Source organism: Struthio camelus, chromosome 13 (assembly GCF_040807025.1).
Source record: "Struthio camelus isolate bStrCam1 chromosome 13, bStrCam1.hap1, whole genome shotgun sequence".
Taxonomy (NCBI): domain Eukaryota; kingdom Metazoa; phylum Chordata; class Aves; order Struthioniformes; family Struthionidae; genus Struthio; species Struthio camelus.
The window spans coordinates 6506397-6531765 of NC_090954.1; the positions used below are offsets into that span (position 1 = coordinate 6506397).

The 25369-nt window shown below is 41.5% G+C and overlaps 1 protein-coding gene and 1 long non-coding RNA gene across 7 annotated transcripts in view; one reads left to right on the forward strand and one right to left on the reverse strand.

The window, feature by feature from the left end:
* The first annotated feature begins 3611 nt into the window (after positions 1 to 3611).
* Positions 3612 to 25369, forward strand: part of CNOT6 (CCR4-NOT transcription complex subunit 6) — a 35254-nt gene continuing 13496 nt past the window's right edge. For 2 of the 6 annotated variants that reach the window (XM_009672269.2, XM_009672278.2), the window contains exons 1-3: positions 5942 to 6080; positions 18992 to 19105; positions 22310 to 22496. In XM_009672269.2, the coding sequence (XP_009670564.1) occupies positions 18994 to 19105; positions 22310 to 22496 (299 nt within the window). In that variant the 5' untranslated portion in view covers positions 5942 to 6080; positions 18992 to 18993. Of the gene's footprint in view, positions 3853 to 3936; positions 4017 to 5941; positions 6081 to 18991; positions 19106 to 22309; positions 22497 to 25369 lie in introns of those variants that run through there. The other 4 variants (XM_068959391.1, XM_068959392.1, XM_068959389.1 and 1 more) reach the window with 4 other exon arrangements.
* Positions 5392 to 10670, reverse strand: LOC138069086 (uncharacterized). Its single transcript, XR_011143877.1, has 2 exons — positions 10354 to 10670; positions 5392 to 6037 (listed from the first exon to the last, which is right to left on the reverse strand). It is a non-coding gene; the product is annotated as an uncharacterized lncRNA (long non-coding RNA).

Sequence of the window (25369 nt, forward strand, 5' to 3'; positions counted from 1 at the left end):
ACCTAATTTTTCAGAGTATCTGTGTTTGCAGCAACGTCCCATGTCCAGAGCAGTGATCCCACTGATCTCCACTGCCTTGGAAGCTTCTCTGCAAGTCAGACCCTGGTCTCTCTACCTGGATATACTGAAAATGTAGAAGATCAGGCTTTAAGTGATCTCTGCCCTCCTGTCTGGGATCCCTCACCTGCTTCATTCACTCCCTTCCTTCCTCCTCATTATCCATCCTGCTTCACTGCAATGCTGCTCTCTTTCTTCTCTGCTCCATTTCTCATCCCCGTACATTGCAGTTACTCTGCTCCTCTGTCTTCACATTTCCCAGACACAAAGTGGGAGTGCAGCCAGCACAGAAAGTCTCCTTGTTCACCTCTTCCGTAACCAAAACCGTAAGAGCTTTCCCAAGCCAGGACAGCTCTGAGCTTGTTTTCTTTCAGGATGGGGAGATGCCTCCTGCGTTCGCTCATCCCATATGAGTCACAAAGGATGAAGGACTCTGTCTTTTACTTCAAAGAATTTAGAAGTCAAGCAAGTCTTTACTGAGTCAAGCAAGTCTGTATTTCAAATGATTCTAACTTTACCAAATTTGGCCATTTAAACAAGGGCAAAAGCAAAACGTACCATAACTCTGCCACAAAGGCAATTCTTTACCACAAGTTTCACATCCCTCTGTCAATGCATAGAGGCAATAGGTTCTCAAAACAGCTGTAATTATTTGCAACGTGGACAATTACCTTCCCCACCCCCCTCTCCTCCACACTCCCCAGCTCCTACCTTGAATAAATGCATGAGGAGGGAAGATGACAGAGAGAGTGGGCTGCTAGCAGTTTTTGAGCTAGGTCACAGCAAATGCTTATAGCTCCAGGTGTAAGATCAGAAAGACTGTAGGACATACACCTTTGTCTAGTGGGACACTTGCTTGTGTGCCACAAGCTAGGTTTGGCCTAAAGGCGGCCGCTCAAAGACTCCCATTCCACAGCACAAACATGTATTTATGTACTATTTAATTTATGAATGAAAACTTAAGCTCAGACTATTTTGAATTTAACTTTTCTGCACTCATTTGACTCTCTTTAACAACAGTACTGGCCTGAGCTCAGGACAAGCACGCTCCATGTGACACTGCAGCTCCTGAGATGTATGGAAACTCTCACGGGCAGGTAAAAGATTAATGGGAATGGCTCTCTTTTGATTGATGAATCTGTGACCTTGAGCAACAAGAGCGCTTGCATAAAGTATATCTGCCATGTGAGACAGACAAAATGAAAGAGGCTCGTATTACACTCTCAGATCTCATTAAGCACCCAGACCAGAAACACTAATACTGGCACTAGCCATCTGCTGCAGTGTTTGCCTGGTTACAGTTCTGATGACACTTAACGTGAAGCAAAAGTTAATTGTATGCACAGATGAGCAACAGTGCTTCTGCACAGGAAATTCACTGTAGCATAACGGTTTCTAAAAAAACCACATGCGTGTTTTTACTTCATTCTGTTTTTTTTTCAAATCACATAATCAAATTGACTGTTCAAACAAAACTTATTGACATAAAAGGCCATAACTTTAGACTCTTCAAATATTGCTGCTTTTTTATAAATAACCTCTAAAGTTACCAGAAAGTCAATTTGCCCAATTGCTGTGATCACCTGTTGATTTATATAATAGACAATACTACAGAATTATTTTGTGAGCGCTCTTAAATGATTTCCTCTGATGCTCTCTTTTTTGCTTATCTCAATTACTTGAGAATTACTAGTATTTTCTGCCATTTGGTCTCCATTTGCAATGATGAAGGCCCTTGCCGGTAGACCTTTCCAAGTCTACTGTAATATTATCCCAGTACCCATCCCCAAGGAATGAATTTTCCCTGCAAATTTTGAAAGACTTACGATCAGCTGAGTGTTCTTTGTTGAGAAGCAATTCCTGGAAAATTCTGCAATGCATTCAAAGACTTTACTACTGCTTTTGGAGAATTAACTCTAGGCAAAATGATATAGTCGATTGAGGCCATATCTGACCTAGAAAGTATTAACTGAAGAATGTGGGTGACAGCTGGTTATCAGAAATAAAACATATATAGTAAAAGAGAATGACACATAGAGCTACTTGAGCTAGCTCTAAACGACTGTCAGCTCTACAGGAGCCAGCTTCAGCCCTGGAAGCAGATCCAGCACTTCTGCCAGAACAGGCGCTACGTCCAGTAACGGAGCCAGCTCAGATGTCTTCAAAACCCTACTGCATCATGCAGCATGGAGACATTTCAACATCCGAGAATTTCAGATACGTGACCTGAGCAGGCTGGGCAGAAATCTGAGGTATAGCATGTTATTTAAAGCACCAAGGGAGTAAACTTTTCAGCTGCGTCCATTTTATGACCACGCCTGGTACACCGCGTGGGGTCATTCTTTGCAAAGTGCTTCTTTTGCTGGCCATTGTCGGTGCTGCGCAGGAGCAAGATGAGGTAGTCTCCATTTTTCAACTAGATTAGAAGAGAATGGCCTGTTCCACAACTATGTAAGTGCCGTTTATTTTCACTTACATACCCAGTTATACCTAAACAGATGAAGCTTCAGTTCTTTTTAGCCTTCCTATTTCAGAAATAGGTTGCATTTCTGTGATAACGTTTTTTGCTTACTATCCCTCTTGACTAGATGGGGCACGTTGAGCGCGCTAGCAATTTTCTGTCTCAACATCGCTTGGACGTTTTAACTTTATGATAATCAAGGGAAATCCACTCCATTTTGAGACCATTATTTGCAATTTTGGCCAATGCTACCCCACTGATTTTTTGATTTCACTGATTCTTTGTTCCCCACATCTCTTACCTTCGCATCTCTTGTCTTACGGTAAAATCTTTTGGCACAGTGGCGGTAATAACAACACCTAACAACAACGTCCTTTATTTTTCCAAATATCTCGGTATACCTCCACTAACTGGTTCAAACACGAAATTAAGGAGACCTAACCTGCATTTCACACAGGGTGCCGATGGTGACTCTGGTTGCCATTTTACCGTAAACATCGCCCATGCAAACGTCAGCAGCAAACGATCCAGGGCACTATTTTGTTATTGAAGACACTCACATATAAAAGACATCGCCCTTCATAAAAAGCACATTTTGTCTGAGCACGCATACTGCACGTTCGGGTTCTTAGTGATTCTTATCTACACGCAGAGGAATTTGAAGTTGTTAAAATACACGATTATTTTAATTAGGCTTCCTGGACTTGCGCTAGAAGCTGTTTCACTGCTTTACACCCTTCACACCGGCCTAATATTTGAAACATAGAGGAAACGTTCCTCTCCCGCCTCCCCCGGCCCGGCGCGGGCCCGCGCGGAGGGCGCCTCTGCGGGGCCAGACACGCTTCCCCCCCCCCCAGCACCCCCGTTTCTGCCCGGATCTCCCCCAAACGCGGCTGCGGCCACCCCCGCTGCTGGTTTCCCCCCACCCTCCATTTGCCAGCCCGCCCGGTCTCCCCGCCGCCGGGGCTCCAACGCCGACTCCGCCATCTCGCTCCCCCCCGCCGCGGCCCGGGCCCTGCGCGGCGGCGCCGGCGGCGGCGGCGGGGCCCGGCGCGGCCAATGGCGCGGGCTGTGGGCGGCGGCGGCGGCGGGCGGGGCGGAGGGAGGCAGGGCCGGAGGAGGCAGGGCCGGCCCGCCCGCCGCCGCCGCCGCCGCTACCGCCACCACCACAACCACCACCAGCAGCAGCACCGCCATGATGCTTGTTTGCTTTCAATGAGTGCGAGGAGGAGGCGGGGGGGGGCTGCTCTGCCGTCCGGCCCGCGGCAGGAAACAAAGAGCCAGGCAGGCGGCGGAGAGAGGGCGGCGGGGCGACGGGGATGCTGCAGCCACAGGTAGGGGCCGCCCCCGCGGCCTCGGGGCGGGGGGCGCTGTGGCGGGGAGGAGTATTAATGCCGGGCCGGGGGGCGGGGGGGGGCACGGCCGCTGGTGGGGGAAGGGAGGAGCGCTGTTATGGCGAGCGGGGAGCGCTGCCCGGCGGGGGCTGCCGGGGGTGGAGGTAGGGCGGGGGTTGGACCTCCTCGGAGTTTGGAGGGGGCGGTGGGAGTTAGTTGGTAGGGGGAGGTTCCCCCCCCACCCCCACCACCGGGCTGAGGGGGGTGTCAGCGCCGTGGGCCGGGGCCGTTGCGGCCGCGCAGGCCCCTCCCGGCGCGGCGCTGGGGGAAGGGGCCGCGGGCCCGGCGGGGGTGCGGCGCGGCGCTGGGGGAAGGGGCTGCGCGGCCGCGGGCGGCGCTGGCGGCAGCGCGCTGCCTCCGCCGGGGGCGGCTGCTGCTGCCGCCGCGGGCAGGGCCGGGCCGGGCCCCCGTGCGGGGCGGGGGGTCCCGCCGCCAACCGGCGGTGGCGGGCAGGTAAACACCGATGTGGCGGGTGAGCGTGCAGGGCGCAGGGGAAGCGGGGAAGCTGCCGGGCGTATCGGCCCGGGGAAGGCAATTAAGAGGAATTAGCCTAATGACATCTGGAAGCGTGAAGTTTTGTTTTTTTTTTTTAAACTGTGCAGTTGAGTTTAAAATAATTAAACAAAGACAGGGAGAAAGGTGTGTGTTGGGGGGGGGGGGGAATGACATCAATGTGACAATCGCCCGTCTGCGCTCCGAGCGCAGTTTCCCCCTTCCCGAGAGGGACCGATGGGTCTCAGCCGCGGCGGTGCCCGGCGCTGCTCGGGGCGCGGCTGGGGCCGGCGCTGGCTGGCGGCGGCGGGCAGCGGCCTAGCTGGCGGCGGGGAGGCCGGAGCGGCCCTGGCAGCGCTCGGCGAAGGGGAAGACGGCCGAGGTTGGGGGGGGGGGGGCGTGACGGACGGCGCGGCCGGCCAATGAGGGCAGGCGGGGGGCGGGACTTGCGCGGCCACGTGAGGCCGGGGGACAGACGCATGCAGGGGTAAACAGAGGGGAATTGGGACAGCGGCCCCAAAAGGGGCTTGTTTGTCCGCGGCGCCGCGGGAAGGGGGGCGTCCGCTGGCAGCCGTGGGAGGTATCCAAACGCGTCGGGCTGCAGCGCTCTTGAAGAGGCCATTATTCTTTAATTGAGCTAATTAGGGGAGGAATTTTTACTGCGTTCGTTAGTCCCCGTGCACCTGTCCGGCAGTCTAAAAAAATCTGAGCTGAATGTGAGGCTTTTTGTGCTGCCTGCGCTCTCGGAGCGTGAAGCAATGCGGTAGGAGTTCCCGGGGTCCCTCTGCCGGGGCTGCCTTCCCCCCCTTTACCCTGTCATAGAAAATGTTAAGTCTGGGGCCATACAAGACTTTTAAAAACTGCATTTCTGTGCCTCTGTGTTGCAGACACGGTTCACCAGGAGCTTTTCCACGAATGTTAAAGAGTCATACAAAGCTTACTTTGCTTTTTGCAGTGTAAGAAATGCATTCAGAGCAGACACAGTAAAACAGGGTTGTATTTTTTTAATAAACATCTGTATTTCTGCAGATGCACAAAGAATTGCATTACTGGAAATATAAGCGCATAGGCAGGCGTTTGCTTTGCGACTAGCAAGTCTTCTGGGTTTGGGTTCTTTTTTTTTTTTTTTTTGAGGGTTATTTTCTCAGTCTAGATTTTGCCACGATGGGTAACTAATTCAAAATACAAGGGATTCAGAAATAGCTGTGGCATTTGTCTGGCTTAAATATGAGGATATACAAGTGTTGACTGGTAATTGTTTTGTATCTTGCACTTTTTTTTTTTCTTCATTCTAGAGCAGGTCTCGTAATTGGGAATTTATCAACATTTCCACTGGGGTAATTTTACAGGATTATCCACCCTCTGTTCTTCCTGCTGGTTCATCTGGACTCTGTGGAGTTTGCTGCTAGCAAAGAAGCCTTCTGTGGGGGTTTATTCATGCTATTACTGAAATGGAGCCCTTCACGTTTGGATTAACTCTTTATTCACTTTGCACCTGAATCGCTTGGATCGGTCCATTTTATTAAAAGGATACTACCATGCATCTCTTTTCTGTTTGCATATTGAAGTTGAACTCTGAGCGCAGTCTTGATGTGTTCAGGCTGTTTACTGTGCTTGAATTTTAGAGGAAGAACTGAAATATAAAGATAGATGAGACTGTAATACTGCATGGGCAGGTAAATACTCTTGACGTTTTACATATGAAGACTTAAAAACATGTCACAAAGGGTCACAAATCGAATGAGTGTGGTACCCGTAGAAATAAAAAATGTTAAGGTCAGGCTGTTCTGGATATTAGGAAGACTTGCTCTTCTAAACAAGTGCAGTGTTCATAATGGAAGAGGCTATCCTTGAAAAGGGGTAGATGCTCCCAAGGGTGAACAAACTAAAAATTCTTTCCCAACTCAACAACAAAAGCATCCCTTTTATAAAGCATGGCAGCGAAAATAAAAATGGGCTGTATTCTATCAGTAGGAATGCCAAAAAGCTAAGTGTTTTTGTTTGTAGTGCAATGTAGCTTATTATATGGATTACCAGCGTGCCTAGGAGGCCAGGTGGTGAACCTGAATTCCTCGTTCCGGTTGCGTAGCCCCTGCTGCAGAGGCTGTAGGCCTACTTCTTCTGTTTACCAGCAGACTATTGAAATTCAAATTTTTCTCTTGTTCTGTCATGTAATTGTGGCTGAACGTGTGTGTATGTGCAGTTTGTAACACACCGTCCCTGGTCCAAAGGGGGCTAATTTAAGTGAAGGGTGTACCTAGACGGTATTTTCATGAATGAAATATACTTTTAGTCTTTAGAATCTAGTTGCATATTTTACAAGAATTGATAGTTAACCCGATATTACTTTTGCTAGGAGAAATGTACAGTGCCCAGAGGTAATAATTATGTATGAGCTTGGAAAAGTAACACAGACCTTAAAATCCCAGAAGAGCAATCTCTGCAGACCCTACATTTCGTTTCTAGTCCTAGCTACACGAGAGAGAGGTTGACTCTTGCCCTGTGGCATACAATGTGCCTTGGTTTTTTTTATCTGTGTATTGAGATCTTAAACCATGAAGAGATCTTTAGACTGGATTCAGTAGCGGTAGCTAAGTGTTTTGATGCTGAAAATACTGTGTGATTTTTAAAAGTTTTATACCAAAGTACTTGAACTGACTCACTGTAAGGTTTAACCTGTATTGTATTTCCTCTTCAGTATTGGTGCTGCTCACTTGGAAGTGTGATTATTGTACAATATCCCGCAAGATTATTAGCCTTGTATTAAGTCACATAAGTTAGGTTCCCACATTGAAATTAGGTTGTAAAAGTCCACTCAACAGGAAAACTTGGCATAAACTTGGGTACCTGCACTCACAGTTTTTACACAAAGAGATTTCTGCAGTTGAAACCTTATAGAGTTTACAAATGCTTAGGCAGGTCCCTTAGAAAAAGCTGTTTAAATGCTTAACGTGCACTTCTGAGCATTAATAACACTTCTAAGATGGTGCTCCTTTAAAAAATAAAACAAAACTTGGCAACAACTCAGTTTTCCCTTTGTAACACTGCAAAATGAATCCTTTTTTTAATGCCTCAAGAGGGCTTTTTTTAGTGAAGGAATCAAGGAGAGACAAGGAGCAGAAAATGTGTACATAGTTATTTACTTTGGAAATGAAATACTTGCTCTTAGGATTCCAGTTCATGCTATAATGGAGATCTGCAGGAAGAGTGTTTTTTTTGGTTTGTTTGATTTTGTTTGTTTGTTTTGTTTTAGACTGGGAAACCCCTTGGATATTTTATGGAGGCTGTCATCTAGATGTTGGTGGTCAGAGCTTTGACGTTATGGTGGTTCTCTTGGGCATCTTAGTTTGACTGTGTTCCTGATGTGCAAGCTTAACTCTTGAAGTTAAGCAGCTTCCTGTCTTAAGCCTGTTCTAAATATGTGATACCGTTTTCCAATAGCAGCATTTCCAAGACCTCTTTCAGCGCTTTGCTGCCTTGTTAAGGGGAGGAGGGAAGCTCATTGTCAGTTTGAAGACTGGGAGTTTCTGGAATCACTAAACCAATCTGATGATTCATGCTGTTAGGGTGCTTCATCTTGCCACAGTTAGAAGACTGTGATGCATACCATAATTTAACGTACTGCACATTGCAAGTAATCTGTGTAGCTTTACTACTTTAGATATTTTGGAATATATATTAATGAGAGAAGCGCTGATCCTGCAAGTTCATCTGACTTAAGCGGAGCTCTACAAGAGCACCCCTCCACGTAGATCAGTTTGCAGGGTCAGGGATCAGACACAACGCTTTAAGAACTGGCTGCAGTTCACAGGCAGATTTTCTTGATATGTGTTTTGGAACACATTGAAAGGACACCTACAAAGACAGGAAGGCTTGAAACTAAACTAAAACAAAACTATGTTTGAGTGTATACAGTCTGATCTCTATCACCTGTCATGACAAGGAGACTGCATAGTAGATGGCTAAATACGAAAAAGTATTAAGACATTTTATGCCAAACTTTGGCCATTAATACCTCTAATAATTTCTTAAGAAGTATGAGCAATTGTCGTCCACCTCCAGCTACCCAACAGAATACGGTCCCATGGCAAAGGTCCCGTGGACTGAAATAGAAGAATTTCAAGGCTGCCCTAGTCATAATTGATCTGTAAATAGACAAGTACTTTTAGGGACAGGTGCTTTTAGGAACAAGTGTTCTGAGCGAAGGATAGTTAAAATTAGATGATGATAATACAGATAATTAAAGCTGAATCTTTGCTGAGGAAAGTCATGAAGCATCCACCTCTGGAGATTAAAGAACAGATTTTTACAGTAATTGTCAGTCATGGCATAGGTGTAGCTGGTTTTCTGGGAATGGGCTAGATAACCCCGTGTTGTTTTCTGGTACTGCTGTTACACGAGTAGGGAATAGGAATAGCGGTACGTGAACATTTTTCTTCAGTGACCAGATTGGGAAGATTGCTACACTGTTTGCTCAATACCTGCACGTAAGCTGTGTCCATGCAGCCATCTTTGGAATATTACTGGAGATTAACCAGTGACATGACTGGATTCCCCCCCACCCACCCCACCCCCCTTTTTTCTTTTTAAACAAAAACAAAACCCACTTCATTACCTGGATGATATCATTGTTCTGGTTTACAGCATTGTCTCACAAACAGCTGCATCAATGCAACTGATGGGGGTGATGAAGTGGAACATAGGGGATAAGAAAAAAACATCTCACGTTGGTTTTGCTGCTCAAGAGTGTGGTTGCGAAGCAGCACTGTCGGGCTTGTTGGTTGAATTTGAAGTGAAAACAATCTCCGAGTAGTCTGGCTGCTTGTATCAGGATGTGGCTAGATGGGCACAGCATGAGCTGTGGGAACTAGTTCTATAATACGCTGATCTTCAGTTAGTTTAGCGCCTCTAGTATTTACAAGCATTTAAACAGTTAGAAATTGTTTTGGGGAAGGGGAAGTGTTGTGGCGCTAAATTCTGAAGTCTTTTGTGAAGCTGAGGCAGGAATACTGAAAATGAACTAATGCCTGAATTTCATCCAAAATAGTTGGTTTGTGTCTTACCCTCTAAGCCGGTTTCAATGCAAGGCTAAGAGATCAGAATAACGCTGTGTAGGACAACTTCATGTTTTCACCCACAAAACAACAAAACATGGAAATTATTTTGCAGATGCATAAAGGCAAATGTGATAAGGAAACATAGAGGTGTAAATGCAAGTATTCATAATGCATTATCTTGGTCCAATTCAAATTGTAAACCATTCTGAAGTGCTCGTTCTATTCTAAACGAAAGAGTTCATTTGTTTCATGCTATCCTGAAAAATGATAACTGCATTGTCAAATATGATGGCCTGGGCACAACGTGTGGAATAAGAGATAGTATTACATCAGTGTTTCGGAGCATAAAACCATTTTGGCTGGCTTTCTGAGGATGTCTGATAGTGAAGCTTTTCAGCCTCGGTCTTAGCACCTATTTGCATTTTTAAAACTTGAGGCTGTGTTTTAAGATAACCCCTCAATTTAAAGCTAATTTTTTAGGTTCCATCTTATTCATGCAGTATATAATTATGTCATGTAAGTACATTCTTAATGTAATTAGTTAACCTGGTCTTTAAATGTATTGGCACTACAGAATATGGTAAAATAGAAAATAGGAAATTCTGAATGTTGTATAGTGCTCGTATTAACATACACTTCTAACTAGTGTATTTCAGCCAGCGTGTTTCTAGGGATACCAGTTAAAGGTCAGTCTTTGCTTTGCAATTTGGTTGTGCATTAGAATTTGTTTTGTATACAGCAGACTTCTACTATAGGCATAATTATGTATAATTGCTGATAATTAAAACAGCTCTTGTAGTCATCTGGACTATATGTTATGCTGAAAACATTTGGACCCAGTATTTCTAATGATTAGATGTTGCGCAGGGTAAGAGGTGGCAATTTGACTTACCATGATTCTGACATAAGTTAGGATGTTGTCCTGTAGATCTGGCTGAAAGACAGAGCAGTCAAGAACCTGCGTGCTGAAGCATGCTTTCAGTACTCCTTGAACATCTGAGATTTCTTTTCTTAGCATAAACCAGCCTTTGTAGCAACGAATGTGGAAGTGAAAATTGCTTCTTTGCCTGTTTTGGCACTAGTGAAACTGTGGTATATGTCTTTCCACTCCTTTCAAGGTTCAGAGGGGGATTCCCCTCCTCTCTCCATTAAAATAGTGACCTGTAAGGTGCTCATCTGTCAGCAGATCACGGTGGCAGGTAGAGCGGCAGGGTGACTGGGCTGTGGGAGGGAAAAGTAAACATTTGGAAAATGGCAACTCTCCTACCCCCACCACACACCACTTAACTGTGGAGCTGGCATTTCTGTAAAGTAGTTGAGAAGGACAAACCTTAATCAAATTTAAAATGCCCGGAGGTTAAAATCTAATAATAGAGTCATCTTAAACATAAGAGTTGACCGCTTTTGGACTTAATGCAACTGAAGAGCCTGATATAGAAGGTGCCATGCAGCTCTATCGTCTAGTCGCGTCGTCTTCATTTGAAAACAGCGAATGTATCCTTTAATTTTTAATGGGCCCACTCAATCTAAAGCAGATGCTTTGTTTTTCTTACATTTCAGGAGGACTGTGTCTCATTTTAGTCAGCTTCCGTTAGATTAAGGATTTTGCAGGACTCCAGAATTTTTGAAAGAGTGTTAAAACATTTTTATTAACCTCTAAATTTAGTGTAGTAGAATTTACTGATAGATGAAATCAGGTAACTTGATTTTATTTGATTGATTAGTTGACGCAAATCTGTCTGAAATTTAACGTGCATTGATTTCACCAGTATCTTGTATTTAGTTATCACTACATAGCCATAATGCATATTCACATTCAATCACGTTATCTAAGTCAGCAAAAGAGGAAGGGTGAACTGTGGTTTTGTATTGGCAGCAATGTGAAATTCTAGTTTTAGAACTCCTCAAAATATGATGAAGAAGCTTTACTTCCCGGATGAAGCCATTATGCTATGCTAACAGCTCCTGAAACGCGCTCCTACCAGGGAAAAGAGCACTTGGAATGAATCAGTTGTTGTAGTGTTGGGTACTCAACAGCGTTTATGTACATTATTCCCTCATTAGATTATAAATTGGATTAAAGGAATCTAGGCTTTTTTTTCCCCCACACATTATGGTTGAATCCCCCAGGGGTGCGGGAGTGTTTCAGGAGTCACTCTTGAGCTGCTTCCATATCGTACTGTGATTTTTGCCTGTGCAAGGAGCTGTAACGTGCCATCCCTCCCCACTCTAGGTTAAAGTAAATTTTTAATTCACAGTATGTATTCTGAAAAAAATGAGTGTTACTCTTTAGCTAATAGTCTAGTCTCTGACATTTCCTAATTTCATATTCTCAGTACTGTATACTTAGTGCAAAGAAAATTGCTTGCATTCCTATGTTTTAAACAATGCCAACAGTGTTTACACTATTCAACAGATAAATAGGCGTTTACATAATGGGCTTGATATTTACCTAAGAGTAGCATACTAATGGAAAAAAGTCTGTGTTTTCTTGCAGCACTGATGTTTTCTTTCTGTGTTTCAATAGAACAATGCTGTTCACTGATACAACATTAAATGTAAGATTGTGTGTCAATACATAGGCAAAAGCCTTCACATTTATTATTCAACATCAAAGTATGTATAATTTTAGTTCTAATATACTTTAGTAAGGATTCCTCTGATCTGAAGAAGCTTTAATTCTTCTAGATTTTTATCTTTTAGATGATGGTTTACACCTGTGTTTCTGAACTTTGGTTTATCTGCTTGCACAGTTATGTGTTGTAGCAAAATATAACCACAAGCTATATTTCACAGCAGGATAGAAGTACTGTTTCATGTTACTGAGTATACCTGCTAATAGTTAGGGGAAATTCAAGACTGTAGGTTTAAGTTAAGATTTATTTTCAAAATGTAACGTTTCAATTTAAATAAATAGCACATTGCTAGAAATAAGATGGGCGTGAAATTTAGAAGAAATGTGGGAACAGTCTATCAGACATACAGAAAAATCATGTAATTCTCTGTACTACGTATAGTTTGTTTTATGAATTTTTTAACTGTCCTCCCAAATCATGTTAAATGGGAGTTAAACTCAAGTATATTAAGTTTATTTCACGTGACACTTGAGGTTCAGCTGGGTTATGTTGAGGACTTGCTTGCTTCCTTTTTCATCACGTTATCTTGCCTATGAATATTTCTTCCATTATTTTTTAGGGTTAAAATAATAATTTAATTTAATTACTATGTATACACAGTATAGACTGAGGACAAACACAGTCATTGGCCCAACTCATCAATTCAAATGTGTGAAATTCTGCTGGTCCTGAGCTTTTTCACCAGCCTATTCAACTTCCATTGCTCTTTGTGAGGAGGAAGTAGATGCCGCACCTTGTCATCCCAGCCGGGGACAGTGCCTGTTTGCCCGGGGTTGTTGCTTCATTTGCCTGTTAAAGCTGATCTGTAATAAAATTCCCATAGAACTTTATAACTTGCCAAGTAAATTGCCAACAGTGAGAGGACCAGGAAAGCAAAATAACCTTGATCCGTTTTGAAAAAGCACTTGTTTAAAGAGTGGATTGTATCTCTTTGACCAGAAATGAGCATACTTCGGGGAACAACTTACTTAGGAATCCTTAAGCTTTTTTAATAGTAAACATTGATACACAGTATTATCAAATTAGCGTAAAGACGTTTTTCCCCCAAAGGGTGGTAGGTATTTTTTTAGATATACTTCTGTCATGCATTCCTGATAAAGAGGGTCATTACTTGGAGTTTAAAGCAATAACTTTTACATTTTCTAATAAAGCTCAACAGTAGGGATTTTTTTTTTTAACCCTGTAAATACAGGTCAGCTTTTTTCATTTGCCTATGCATTTTTAGAACTGCTACAGCTTTAAATTATCTAAAAAGCAGCGTACTTTGACTTCAGTTAGGCTTTTGGACTTTGTTCAGTGTTACTATTTAACTAGTGCATGGATGATGGCAACTGGAAGCAAGATTTGGCTTCCTGCTGTGCAAGAACAGATTTCAGGTAGGTGTGGCCAGAAAGACAATTATGTTGTGGTGGTGTTTGCAGTGCAATCAGCAGCTGTGCTGCAAATGCACACTTACATTGCTATGATAATACACAAAGCTAGACCTGAAATCTCTCCCCCTGCCCCCAGCTTTGGCCAGTTTAACTCTCTTAACCAATTGCTTTTGTTGTCAGACAGAAGTTTGTGCTGATGCAAGAGCAAAGTGGAAATAGAGTCCCGGGGAGGAAGGAACTGCTGCAGGACCAGCTTAGTTCTGCTTAGTCTGTTGTAGAACCACAGTGCAAGTAGCTGGTGGGGGGGGGGGGGAGGGGGGTTGAAGAGACCGAGGAGGATCCTAAATTAACCTTGATTTCAAGACATACCAGCCAATTTAAGAAACGCATTTGTGGGAAAAGCCATTGGATTCCTTTTTCAAAGGAAATTGTGGATTACGTGGAAAACAGCTCCCGGGTTAAAGGCACAAGGTTGCAAGTGAATAGTGTGGTATGAACTTCCAGTATTGGAGTTTGGAAAGAACAGCTTTCTCATCTGCTACCATTTTCTTAGGAAGCCTTTGGCCAGCTTAAGGGTTTATAGTTGCTAGGAAGTCTTGCAGATTGCTGTCTCTGTCCTGCTAGTCTTCAGCAGTGCAAAAGTCATTTATTTGGTAGGTCAAACAGCACTGCATAGGTAAATGAAAAATACACTTTAATTATCTTGTTTCTTATATTTTAACCTCGTTAGCTCTGGATTGGTGTAGCTGATTCACTGGTTTTAATTAAAGTAACAAGAAATTTGAGTAATTCTGAACTTGATAAGGTGTGTTCTGCTGTGTTTATTTCTTCATCTTGGCTGTCTTCTGATCTACATCAGTTTGTTAGTGTCCCCTCCCTCTCCCCCAAAAGTCAAAACAAGTAATCAATTTTGGTCAAGAAGTTTTGGCAACAGGCTTCCAGTCTTTCAGCATAGTGAACATGAGGTATTTCTGAAGGTACTCCTATGTTTGTAAATGGGATTGGTAGATGCTGCTTAGTAAGTACTCGAAGTTCTTTCAGAATGGTTGATTAGATCAGATAAAGTTAAAATACCATCTTAACATTAACCCATAGTACTTCCCCGGTTTGTTGTTTTGTCTGAAGTTTTAGAATTCAGATTTTCTTTGCCATAGGTCAAATTCTGATACGGAAGAAACTGATGTTTCTAGAAGAGAGGTTTTTTTAATAGCGAGCTTGTTTTCTCTATGTGTGTTTATAGTAAAGTCAACACTTAAAGGACACCATTTGGCCTACAGAAGTTGTCTATTGCATTTAGTTTTGAGATCGAGTTAATTCATCTGTATTATTAAAGGAAGCGTTTCAAGAAATGAAGAACTGCTGTAGTATTTTCTGTTGTTAAAAAAACCTAGCTTCCCTGCTTACTCTAGAAGTACTGCTTACCTAGCTGTTTTGAGTAAGTTCTTCTCTCCGCCGTCCCCAGTTTCATAAAAATGGCAGAAGGGGAGAACAGGAAAAAAGAGTCACCCTTTTCCCTGACCTCAAAGCTGCTTTTCCAGACTATCCCTTCTCCATTTTAGAGGTAATATTTGTTGGCAGTTTATATAGTTGCCTGGAGCACTAAATGCCTTTTAGTCCGGTTTCCACCTTTTGCATTCCTACAGGCTAGAAGACTTAACCGTTCCAAAGTCTTGTCAGGCAGTAGTCTGAGCTGTTCTCATTTGTCTGGGTAGCAGTGTAGCTAAAGAGAGTTGGCCTTCTGGCAACCCATCCAAATTCTTCTCTTCTAGGCAACTGAGTAAGGAGTGTTAATTCTCTGTTAGGAGAGTGACGTGGGGTGGGAATGGACAGCCGGGCATCTCTTAAGCTCCTAATCTCTCCTGTTTTCACAACTATTTAAGTACAATTTTAATAACCTGGTACAAGACATCAAACAATTTCATTTGCATTTAAACATATTCAAATATCCTCCTTCATTGAAGTCATATTGTCTGCGATGTGTTCTGGGCATCTCTGCTATATCTTTTATAAAGACGCGCTCTCCCTTACCAACTAGCTTATTCCACATAATCACAGCCTAGTTTTCAGTGGTACTTTCCAGAGTATTGAATATATATACATATGAATGAATTGAGAATTGAGTATATATATGAAGAGGTGAGAATTGAGTATATATATGAAGAGGTGAGAATTGAGTATATATATGAATGAATATAATTGTATGTTAACGGAAAATAGCGGGTGACAAGAAGCTCTTTTGAAAAAGTGCTTAAATTGTCATCACCTTAGCTACATTATCCAAGATGCAGTCATGAGTGACCATAAGTTTGTCCAACGCCATTTTATGACTCTTACTTAAAATGGCTTTAGTCTGACAAAACTGTATCACTTAATCTGATGGCTTCCTTGTCAGATGTTTGCCTCAGCATTGAAGGCATTTCAGTTAAGCATTTAACTATGGCAACTCAGCAGGCTTTAAATTAAGGAATTGGGAGGTGGAGAAAGGAGAAGAGGCAGTGATGGCTTGTAAAAGAGCGTGATGGTTTTCTTGAACTACTGCATGCTGTGTGAAGTTTTGAAATTTGATTCAAGGTACCATACTAGTGTTTTATAATGGCCTATGAAACCTGAGTCACATTTGGCCTTGTTGTCAGGTCCTGAGAAGTCTTGAACTCTGTGTGATCAACAGAGGTGCACTAAAATGTGGCATGACAATTTCCCTGCTTTGGAGTGGCTCGTATCAGTGGCGTCTGCCTGTGATTTAGCCGCCAAATGCAGGTGGCTCGTATCAGTGGCGTCTGCCTGCGATTTAGCAGCCAAATGCCACCCTGCGTAGCTGGTAGCTGCTCCCATAGTCCTTAAGCAAGGAGACTCCCGCATGCAATTGCTGCTTTTTATCCTCTTGTTAATCCCAAGCACCAAAGAACTGCCCACTTTGAAGGTGAAGATCAGCTGTGAGAAAGGGGAGACTGGCCAGAGCTGGGATGCTAGTCAAGGGTGGTGACGTGGATGAACTGGGTCACGAGGAGCCAACGTGTAAACCCTGGATTCTTAAATCTCTGCAAGTGTTACAGTGCACATTAACAAAACCCACTGGAAAAGTATGTCATCCTCTGCTAGTAGCAAGGAGTGATATATACTGCTCAGTGAGTCTGTTAATTAGTGCGTGTGATTGACCGTGCTCTAGGGACTATTCGAATTTCCATACTGAATGAGAGTTCTGTGTCTAGTATACCTGCTTTTTTTTTTTTTTTTTTTGTAAAATTGGAACATATTCATTAAGGCAGGGAGCTGCAGGAAGAGAAAGCATCTAATTGCCAAGGAAGTTGAATGATTCCTGAAAAACTAGAATGTTCCTATGTGATACTGGTCTTTGTGCAAAAATTTAGTTCATAGCAATTTGAGAAGAGATGCTTTATACATAGACTTTGCCATATATTATTACACTAGCTAGACTTATTTTGGGGAGAAGTTAGATTTTTTACCTTTCTAGAGTAATTCATAATTGAATCTTACCTCCTTTAATCAGCTTAATTTAAAGAGGACAGTGTTGTTATTTTATGATTCTAGTATTCTAGGCACTTGAGTATCTTCATTCTTTAAGGAGCTGAACCCAGCTGGTATTTATAATCTCATCGTTTGACCCCTAAATCACTTTTCAAAGGAGAAGTTCATTTCACTCTGTAAATCTGCTCTTGACCAACAGTGGGAGTGGGAAAGGGAAGGGGAAGGAAGAGTGTAAATTAGTAGAAGAAAGCAGCTGTTGTATTAAAGTAAGCATTTGGTACCTCAAAACTTAATTCTAATTAAGAAGCATAATTGGCTTAAAACATTTTTTTTTTTAATGTGTGAAGTAAACATTTTGCAGCAAATTCAATAAATGGAAAATAAATCTGGTTGATAGTCTAATCTAGTAGGGATTATTGCTTCTTTATTTTGTGTACAACACTTCTTCTGATGTAGTCATTTTGGTCAAGGATATGAACGAACTGACGTGGTAAAAAACATTAAAAGATATGGTAGATTATCTAGGAGTAATTGTCGTTTTGACCGATATAGCTTCCTCTATATTTTTTTTTTTTGGGGGGTAGTTTTATAATATTGCTGTAAACTGCAGTTTGGTGAGTGTAATAGTATCAACTGCAAACGAACTTCTGAGGGACTCGTTTCTAACTGCTGTCTGAGCTAGACAGCCTTGTCTGTTCCATATGGATCGTTTTACAGCTTGTTGCCCGTACCTTTCTGTATGTGTGTGGATGTGGCCGTTTAGGATGGTGGACTCTTTGAAATAAAAGCTTTTAGGTATATGTAGAGCCATGGAAAAACTTTACTTTTATTTATCATAATTGCTATTTCTATTGGAAATAGAAACGTAATTTAAAAAGCTATGTAATTTAAAAATATGGAGCTAATGTGTAAATGAATATTTATTTATTTAAATCAAAATATGTTAAAGCTGTTTTTACTCTTCATTTAAGCTGACTAAAATGCAAATATATTTCTCCCAGGAGGGAGGAGAGCCAGATAATGGTACAGGGAGGGCTGTAGCACAGGGCTCTAGTATTGAGGCGGGGATGGCCCCCCCCCCCCCTTTGCGGTGAGACAGCACAAGTATGCCTAGGAGTGCTGGAAGGAGGGTTTTTTTCTGAGAGAAGTTTTGGCCGCTTCTCTTTCAGAGTCCACCATTGGATGCAGTAAAACGCGATAAGAGATTCAGAAATGCTGCTAGTAAAGTTAGCAGGAGTGACGTGGAAGAGAATGAGGGTAATGGAGTTGCACTTCAGTGTTAAACACCTGATCCAAAAAAAAAAAAAAGAGAGGAATGTCTGCCTCGGATACGGTGTTTTCAGATGCCAAAAAGTAGGATAAGGTTCGGATTGAAATGCTGTTACTTTGCAGACTTGAACTGATCTTTCGGAGATCTTAATTCTTGGATGCTGAATTCTGTGAGGAATCGAACTGCAGTAAAGCTGGAACTGATAGGCAAGATTAATAGCAAATGTTTTCTTTATAATTGATATGAAGGAGAGTCTATTGTTGGTGTTCATCAGTTTTTAAAGATATATTATGAAAGAATTCAAATACGTTTATTATTCTAAACAGCTTTCCGACCAATTAGGGAAATGGAAAGTTCAAAACTTATTTTCATGTCTTGGGGCAGTTGCTAGTGCTTTTATTTCTGTAAGTCAGTGGTAAAGGAGACTGCAGGTCAATGGATTAAGAGCTTTTAGAAGGATACAGTGACATACTCAGGAAAGATGGCAGGACAAAATGTTTATATTGGTTTACAAGCAGACTTTGTTAAATTTTGGAAGGTTAGACTGTAGTCTGTCTTTCTAAGAGCATCAGGAATCTGAGTGTCTATTTTATAGCAATCTTTCCTGCTCAGTGACGCTTGTGAATGGACACAGAAAGGTAGTTCGATGTTTTGAAAAGCGTTTGGAGCAACTGCCCAATACTATATTTAACTCTTAAATGGCAGTTACCTCTTAAAGAGCTCTCTGTGTAGAATATCAGAATGATTTCCTTCTCGTCGCAACAGGAATGCCCAAGGAGAAGTACGATCCACCTGATCCGCGGAGGATGTACACAATTATGTCCTCGGAGGAAGCAGCCAACGGGAAGAAATCGCACTGGGCGGAGTTGGAAATAAGTGGTAAGAACCTGGGGAGGGACCTTGAGTTATTTTCTCCGGGTAAGTTAAGGGTGGCCTGTATAGCCACAGCCCTTGAACAAGAAATACAAGAAATACATCCTGCTGATCACAGTTAGAAGCTACTGGTGTGGGGCGGTTGTTTCAGACCCCAGTTCAGAAAAACACGTCATACACCGTTTCGGTGCCCCGGAGACCATCTCTGTAACATATATTAGAGATATCCATACCGTGGTTGTATATAAGTGATTTCTAAGTTAGCTCCTGACATTGCCACTCAGACACCTGTGACCTGTCTCTGCTGAGGTGAGCCAGCACGCGGACACAGAGAGCTGCTGCCAGACCTTTGGTGTGTGAAGGGAAGAGGTTGGGTCGGGATGTGTGGAGGGTTGTAGGAGAGGTAGGTTGAGGCAGGTGTTGGCAATCCTAGTCTGTAGGAAAGCTGGGAGAAGATGAGGATGTGAGCTCTTTGTTTAAAGAGCCTGCATCATGTTTCAAGAAGGTGGTGTAGGTCAGAGCATGGATTGAAGATGTAATTCTTCAAAGAGAAGAGGGCGGAGCTGAAGAGTTGGGGTGGGAGAAGGAGAGGATGAGCCTGCACATGCGGAAAGAGAATATGTGACTTGGCACAAATCTGAAAGTTGGCCAGCCATATTGTGTGATGCCAGCGTATCCAAGTATTTTGTTTGTCAATCTCTGCCAGAGATATTTAGATCTGTAAAAATTTCTTCCTGTGAAAGATTAATATATAGACACGGGCTGATACTTGAACTCATGTAACAGCATATTATGGTAGTCCATGACAGTGTAGTTCCTTTTGAAGCAGAAGTTTTCCATTTAAGAGTTGTAAATCTTTGCTTTTGGAGTGTTGTGGGGTTTGTTTGTTGGTTGGTTGGAGTTTTTTGTTGTTAATTTTAAGGTTAAAAAAATTCCAAGAACAGCGCAAGCTTTGAGATGCTACTTGAATTCTGGATCTGTTCTTGAAAATCGGATAATCTTCATAAGCTTCGTACAAATGAATTCTAACTGAGACTTCCTTTTTCCAACTAGAGACTGGTCTTTCTTGATTTGTAGAGTAACTTTTGGCTAATAGTGCCTTTTTGTAATGTTGCCATAAAAAGTGTGTTTAAATCGAGGAACTTCAGACAAATACAAGAATGTTAGAATTGTTTTGTGATGTAAATTTAGGCTGAAATTTTGCTTAAATATGGAACTTCTTTAAAGGACTGCAAAAACTGTCCTGTGGTCTTTCTAAGTGACTGCCTAGTAGAGAAATAAAATAGAATAGAGATGGAATAGAAATAAAATAGAGTAAATAGTAGAGAGAAATTCTCTCTTCCTTGCGGAAGGAGAAATAAAGTTGGAGCTCTTTAGACTGCAGAGAGTCTTCTCCTCCAGGTCATTGAATCTGGGTCTTGCTGCAAGTGCCACGTGCCTTTGCACGTGAATAGCATTCCCTGCTCAGAGGTTACACATGCAGAAACCCAGTGAAACGCTGCTTCAAGAAGCTTTAACTTAGGCTTGGATATCCACTTGGACATCTGCAGCCTGTGCATGGGAAATGCATTAAGGGATAGCTCTTTCCTTTCATGCCTCTTAATCTCACTGTAGACTGATGCCAGCCAAGTGAGCTGCGGGTGGCAAGGAGGACAGATCAGTGGTGTAGATTGGCACTCCTTTTGGCTCCGAAGCTTTCTCTGATCGCGGTCACCTTTTTGCACTGTGGTGGAGGAGGTGTTAATTCAGTTTTTAAAAATCGAAATACAAGGGATTCTTGTATTTAAAAAAAAAAAAAAAAAGAAGAAGAAAAAATCCTTTAAGAACTATAGAGATTTATCTTGAAAAATAAAATGCAACAATGTTTTTGTGTTATTAATTTTCACGTTTTTTTCCTTGAAAAATACCCAGTCATCTGCTACAGAAAGCCATAAATGTGTTAGTTAATTCCATCAAAATCCTCTCATGTATCTGTCTCCTCTGAACTTTTAATCATTCAACTTTGAATATCAACTTTCACACAAACTTGATATGATTTTTAAATTTTCAGTAGGCTTTTTGTTTGTATCTTTTTTAGTATGCAGTTTTGTTATTCCTATCTTAAAAAAGATCCAGATAAAACATGAATAGTTTCTTTTCTTTACCCCATGCTGCCTTCAATCCTGACATACCTTATTAAAGGTAAAATTTAAAACAGGTGACTTGGAGATGGGGAGAAAACAGCTCAGGTGACTTCACTGTAGCTTTCTCCAGGCACTAAACTGTGAGTTGTTTTATTATGAAGAAAAGCATTTAAGGAAAGGAATTAAATTTGTATGTAGGCATAACATTAATCATAAAGTTCTTAACATTGGTGAGTCATGGTGGCTTTTTTGGACAGACTATAACAAATGACTTTTTGCTTCGGAGAAAGCGATGCTAGTACTTCCAGTTCCAGTTAGATGGCCTTCTTAACTGGAAAAGGAGTCGTTCCTGGAAAGAAGGAAATCTCAGAGAAGAAATGTTTTGGGACCTTCTGATATCTCACGCTTACTTGCATGCAGCAATGTTAAAAAAAAAAAAAAAAAAAAAAAAAAAAATCTTGATTCTGTAACACAAATCTATGCTTCTACCCTTCAGTTTAGGAAAAATGATACAGTTTTTAAAACTCTCTGGCAATATTTTATGCAGCTTTTAGTTGTACGCCAGATAGAAAACCATGTTCTCAACCAAGCATTTTAGTCGCCCCAAATCTAGTACTTCTGTCTGTTCTTGGATGGGTTAATGACATCGAAAAACAATTTTTGTTTTGACGAATGTTGCACGAGTAAGAGGTAAACTGAAGAAGCATCTTTGATCCCAAACCTAAACTGAAATTCAAAAAAACATGTTTCTTATACCTCTGTTAACTCCTGAATTCATGCTCCACTGGTGAATGTGCCTGTTGTTTTGTGTAGAACTTTGAGAAGGACAGTTTTCCAAACTGTGAGCGTGGACTGGGGAAAGAAGAATCGAAGCGCCCCTGGCAACACCTTACATTCTCCATTATATTGCTGAATTTCTTGGATATGCAGAATTGGTGTGGAATGGAATTTCCATTAAAGAGAATTACCTCAAAAAACCCCACCAAACACCACCCCACCCACCCAAAACACACTTATAAAATGTGTAATTATCACTAGGCCTAGCTATTTTAAATATTCTATTTTCTTTTGTATCTTCCTTCTGCAGGGAAAGTGAGAAGCTTAAGTTCGTCATTGTGGACACTGACCCACTTGACAGCTTTGCATCTCAGTGACAATTCCTTATCCCGCATTCCTTCAGACATTGCCAAGCTTCACAATCTGGTATATCTGGACCTGTCCTCTAATAAAATTCGCAGTTTACCAGCAGAGCTCGGAAACATGGTGTCACTCAGGTATGTAAGTTTTAAATCCTGTTTACTTATGATCTTTGTAGAACCAGATTGGGTTTTGGCATAATTTTTATGTTCTAGTTAATAAAAAGCGTAAACAAATCCCCTCTTCCTCACTTCTTACCTGTTCCCCTGAAAACTTGATATACTCTGCAGATATAGCAGTGCTGTCTGTCTTGTGGTCTTCCCCTCCCATGTATGGCAGTACAGAATGAGCTCCAAAAGTGCTCTGTTTAGTAGCTGTCACCCAGTCCATACCTTTTCAAGTCAGGTTTCGTGCCTTATGCATCTCTTCCCAAGCTGCTTCACAAATCTTTATGCGGAGTTCTTCTCTAAGAAATATTACTGCAAGTTAAAGGCAATATTTTTGTGCGTTAAAGTAGCAAAAAGATCAGATTAAGCATAGTCATACTAACTACTCTTTATTTTGCTATTTATTCATCTTCAGTAATTATTCCTAATAGTTTTTATGCTCTTCGTTTTATAACAACTGCAACCTTTCTGTCATCATCTACTTCGTACCTTTGCAGTCATGTAATTGCGTTCCCGTGTGAATTGGAGGCAAAACAACTCCTATGTTACAAATGCACCTTTTTCCCTTCATTTCACAACGTCAAGATGTGTAAAGCTAACGTGGAATAATGCCACCTTTTAGAAGTGAAACATGAATAGTGGTGACTATTTAGATTATAATTAGGGCCGCAGCATTTCACTCTGTTTGTAGAACAATGTTATGTAAATATGTAAATGATTTATGTAGGAGTAAATATTTACAGGCAACATTCTTTTGCCCTTGACCAAAAGGAAGAGCCTTATCTTGAGTTTATTAGACATTTAGCAGTAATTGACTTTATTACTTCTAATTTTGAAGACATTTATGGTCAATTTTGTCAAATCCAGAAAATACCAAGTCTAAATTTAATTACATTTTGCTTAGAAGTAGAAGAAGGGAGGGGGGGGGGGAAAAGGAAAAAACCCAGAAAAATGGACTACCAGTACAGTTTGAATGGAATTGAAAGCAAAGTCAGTTAACGTTTGGAAATATTAATCTTTGTTTTTGTCAACTTTGGGAAAAGTCTGCTCTGTTGGGGAGAGTTAAACTAGCTGGTTGAAATTAGTATTAAAAGCTCAATAAATTCCGAAGCAGTTAAAGTCTAAAATCTTTAATCAGCATGAACCTCGCGGCTCTCTTGTAGTGCATTGTATGTTTGTTTTCAGCTGCTTTATGTTGCTATTTCACTTTAAAGCAGTTAGTAGCAGTAGCTTTCTTCCCTCCTTTATCTGTTGCTTAGATATTGTGAGCTAGCAATCCTAAGTTTACTGGAATATTCTCATATTCATCATTGTACTTCATCGTCATCCTTTTCTTTTCCTCAGTCTTTCTTTTCTTTTAAAATAGTGCTGTGAACTTAATATTCATGACGCTGAGTTAGTTGAGTGCTCTAAAGTCATCAGTAGCGTCAAAAGAGATTATGCCATCTTCCTAATGCTTTTCCCAATTTCTTTTGACCCTGACTTTCTGAAGTTTCAGCTCTTCCAAGTCTTAAAACTCTTCTAGGTAGAGAATACTATATAGGTCTTGTGAATATAAAATGTGTAGTGAAGGTCTAGGATCAAGGTAGTTTTCTATTTGTAGCATAAACATAACATTTGAATCCAGATCTCTAAGCATGGAAAGCTAGTGCATTAATCCACTGCGCGCTCTCTGTCCACAGTAATTGCAGCTGGTCCATGATTTCTTTTCACTGGGGTGAAAGTGAAGAAAAATCCGTAAGTGCATCCCGTGTGTTAGTGCTCTGCAGGTCTCAGTCGTGCTGTAGTTCAATGTTTCAGGTGGCTCTTACTGCCGACGCTTCCCATAGATTCTGGGAAGTTTTTTGAACTAATGGTAATTCAACTCTGAGCATTGCTAATATCATGAGCCACAGAAATAATTTGTGCTGACACACTTGAGAATTGATAACAGGTCTTCCAACTCCCACATCTGGAACTCTGTTTTTGGTCTGTATGGCAAAGCTTGCCAAAGGCTCGTTGCACATCCGTTTTTTCTGCAGGTACTTGGAGTAAGAGTTGTCAGAGAGAGCAGTAAGATTTCTGGTCTTTGGGGAAAGAGGAAGAAAAATATTGTAATGTGTTCTCTTTGAAAAATCGAGTGCAAAACAGATTCTCGATATGCTTGCAAGAACTAGTGAGATTTGTTGTGATCCTCTTTGCTGTGTAGAGGAGGAGTTCTGTGAAGACATAGATCATTAGAGAAAACAATTGTCTCATCCAAGAGAGAAAACATGATGCCTACTACTGTGTTATTCTGCAAACTCACTGTTTTTCCTCTAGAAGAATTTAGCATAAATATATTTTTTGTAATCTATATGTAACTTAACTTTTTTTAGATGTCAGCGGTGCCATGAAAAGCTGTTAGAGGAAAAAGTACCTCTCTAAAGAAATGTAGTAGCCTTTTCATGTCATATATAATATCATACCACTCCCCCACCCCAAAAAAATCCATTTAAACCTCAAATGTTTATTGAGGTGTTGAGAACCTGATGGGGGTGTTGATTTATATATATCTTCTTTTCTAAGTCGTGTGACTAGTTAGTACTTAGAAACCTTAGGATGATACAGTGGGCTTTTGAGTTTCTCCCTAAAATATGTGCTTTTGTCTATGGAATTTTATAGTAAAAAAACAAACAACAAAAAACCCCGAGTATACTATAATCTGGCAATCAACCAAGTAGTAATTTGGAAATTTCTAGGTAACGTGGCCAAATAAAAAGACAGTCCCCTCCCACCATCTTCCACTATTCCACCTCCCACTGTCTGCAAAACAAGGTACTTTTTTTTTTTTTTTTTTACAAAAGTTTCTAAATACATGATGA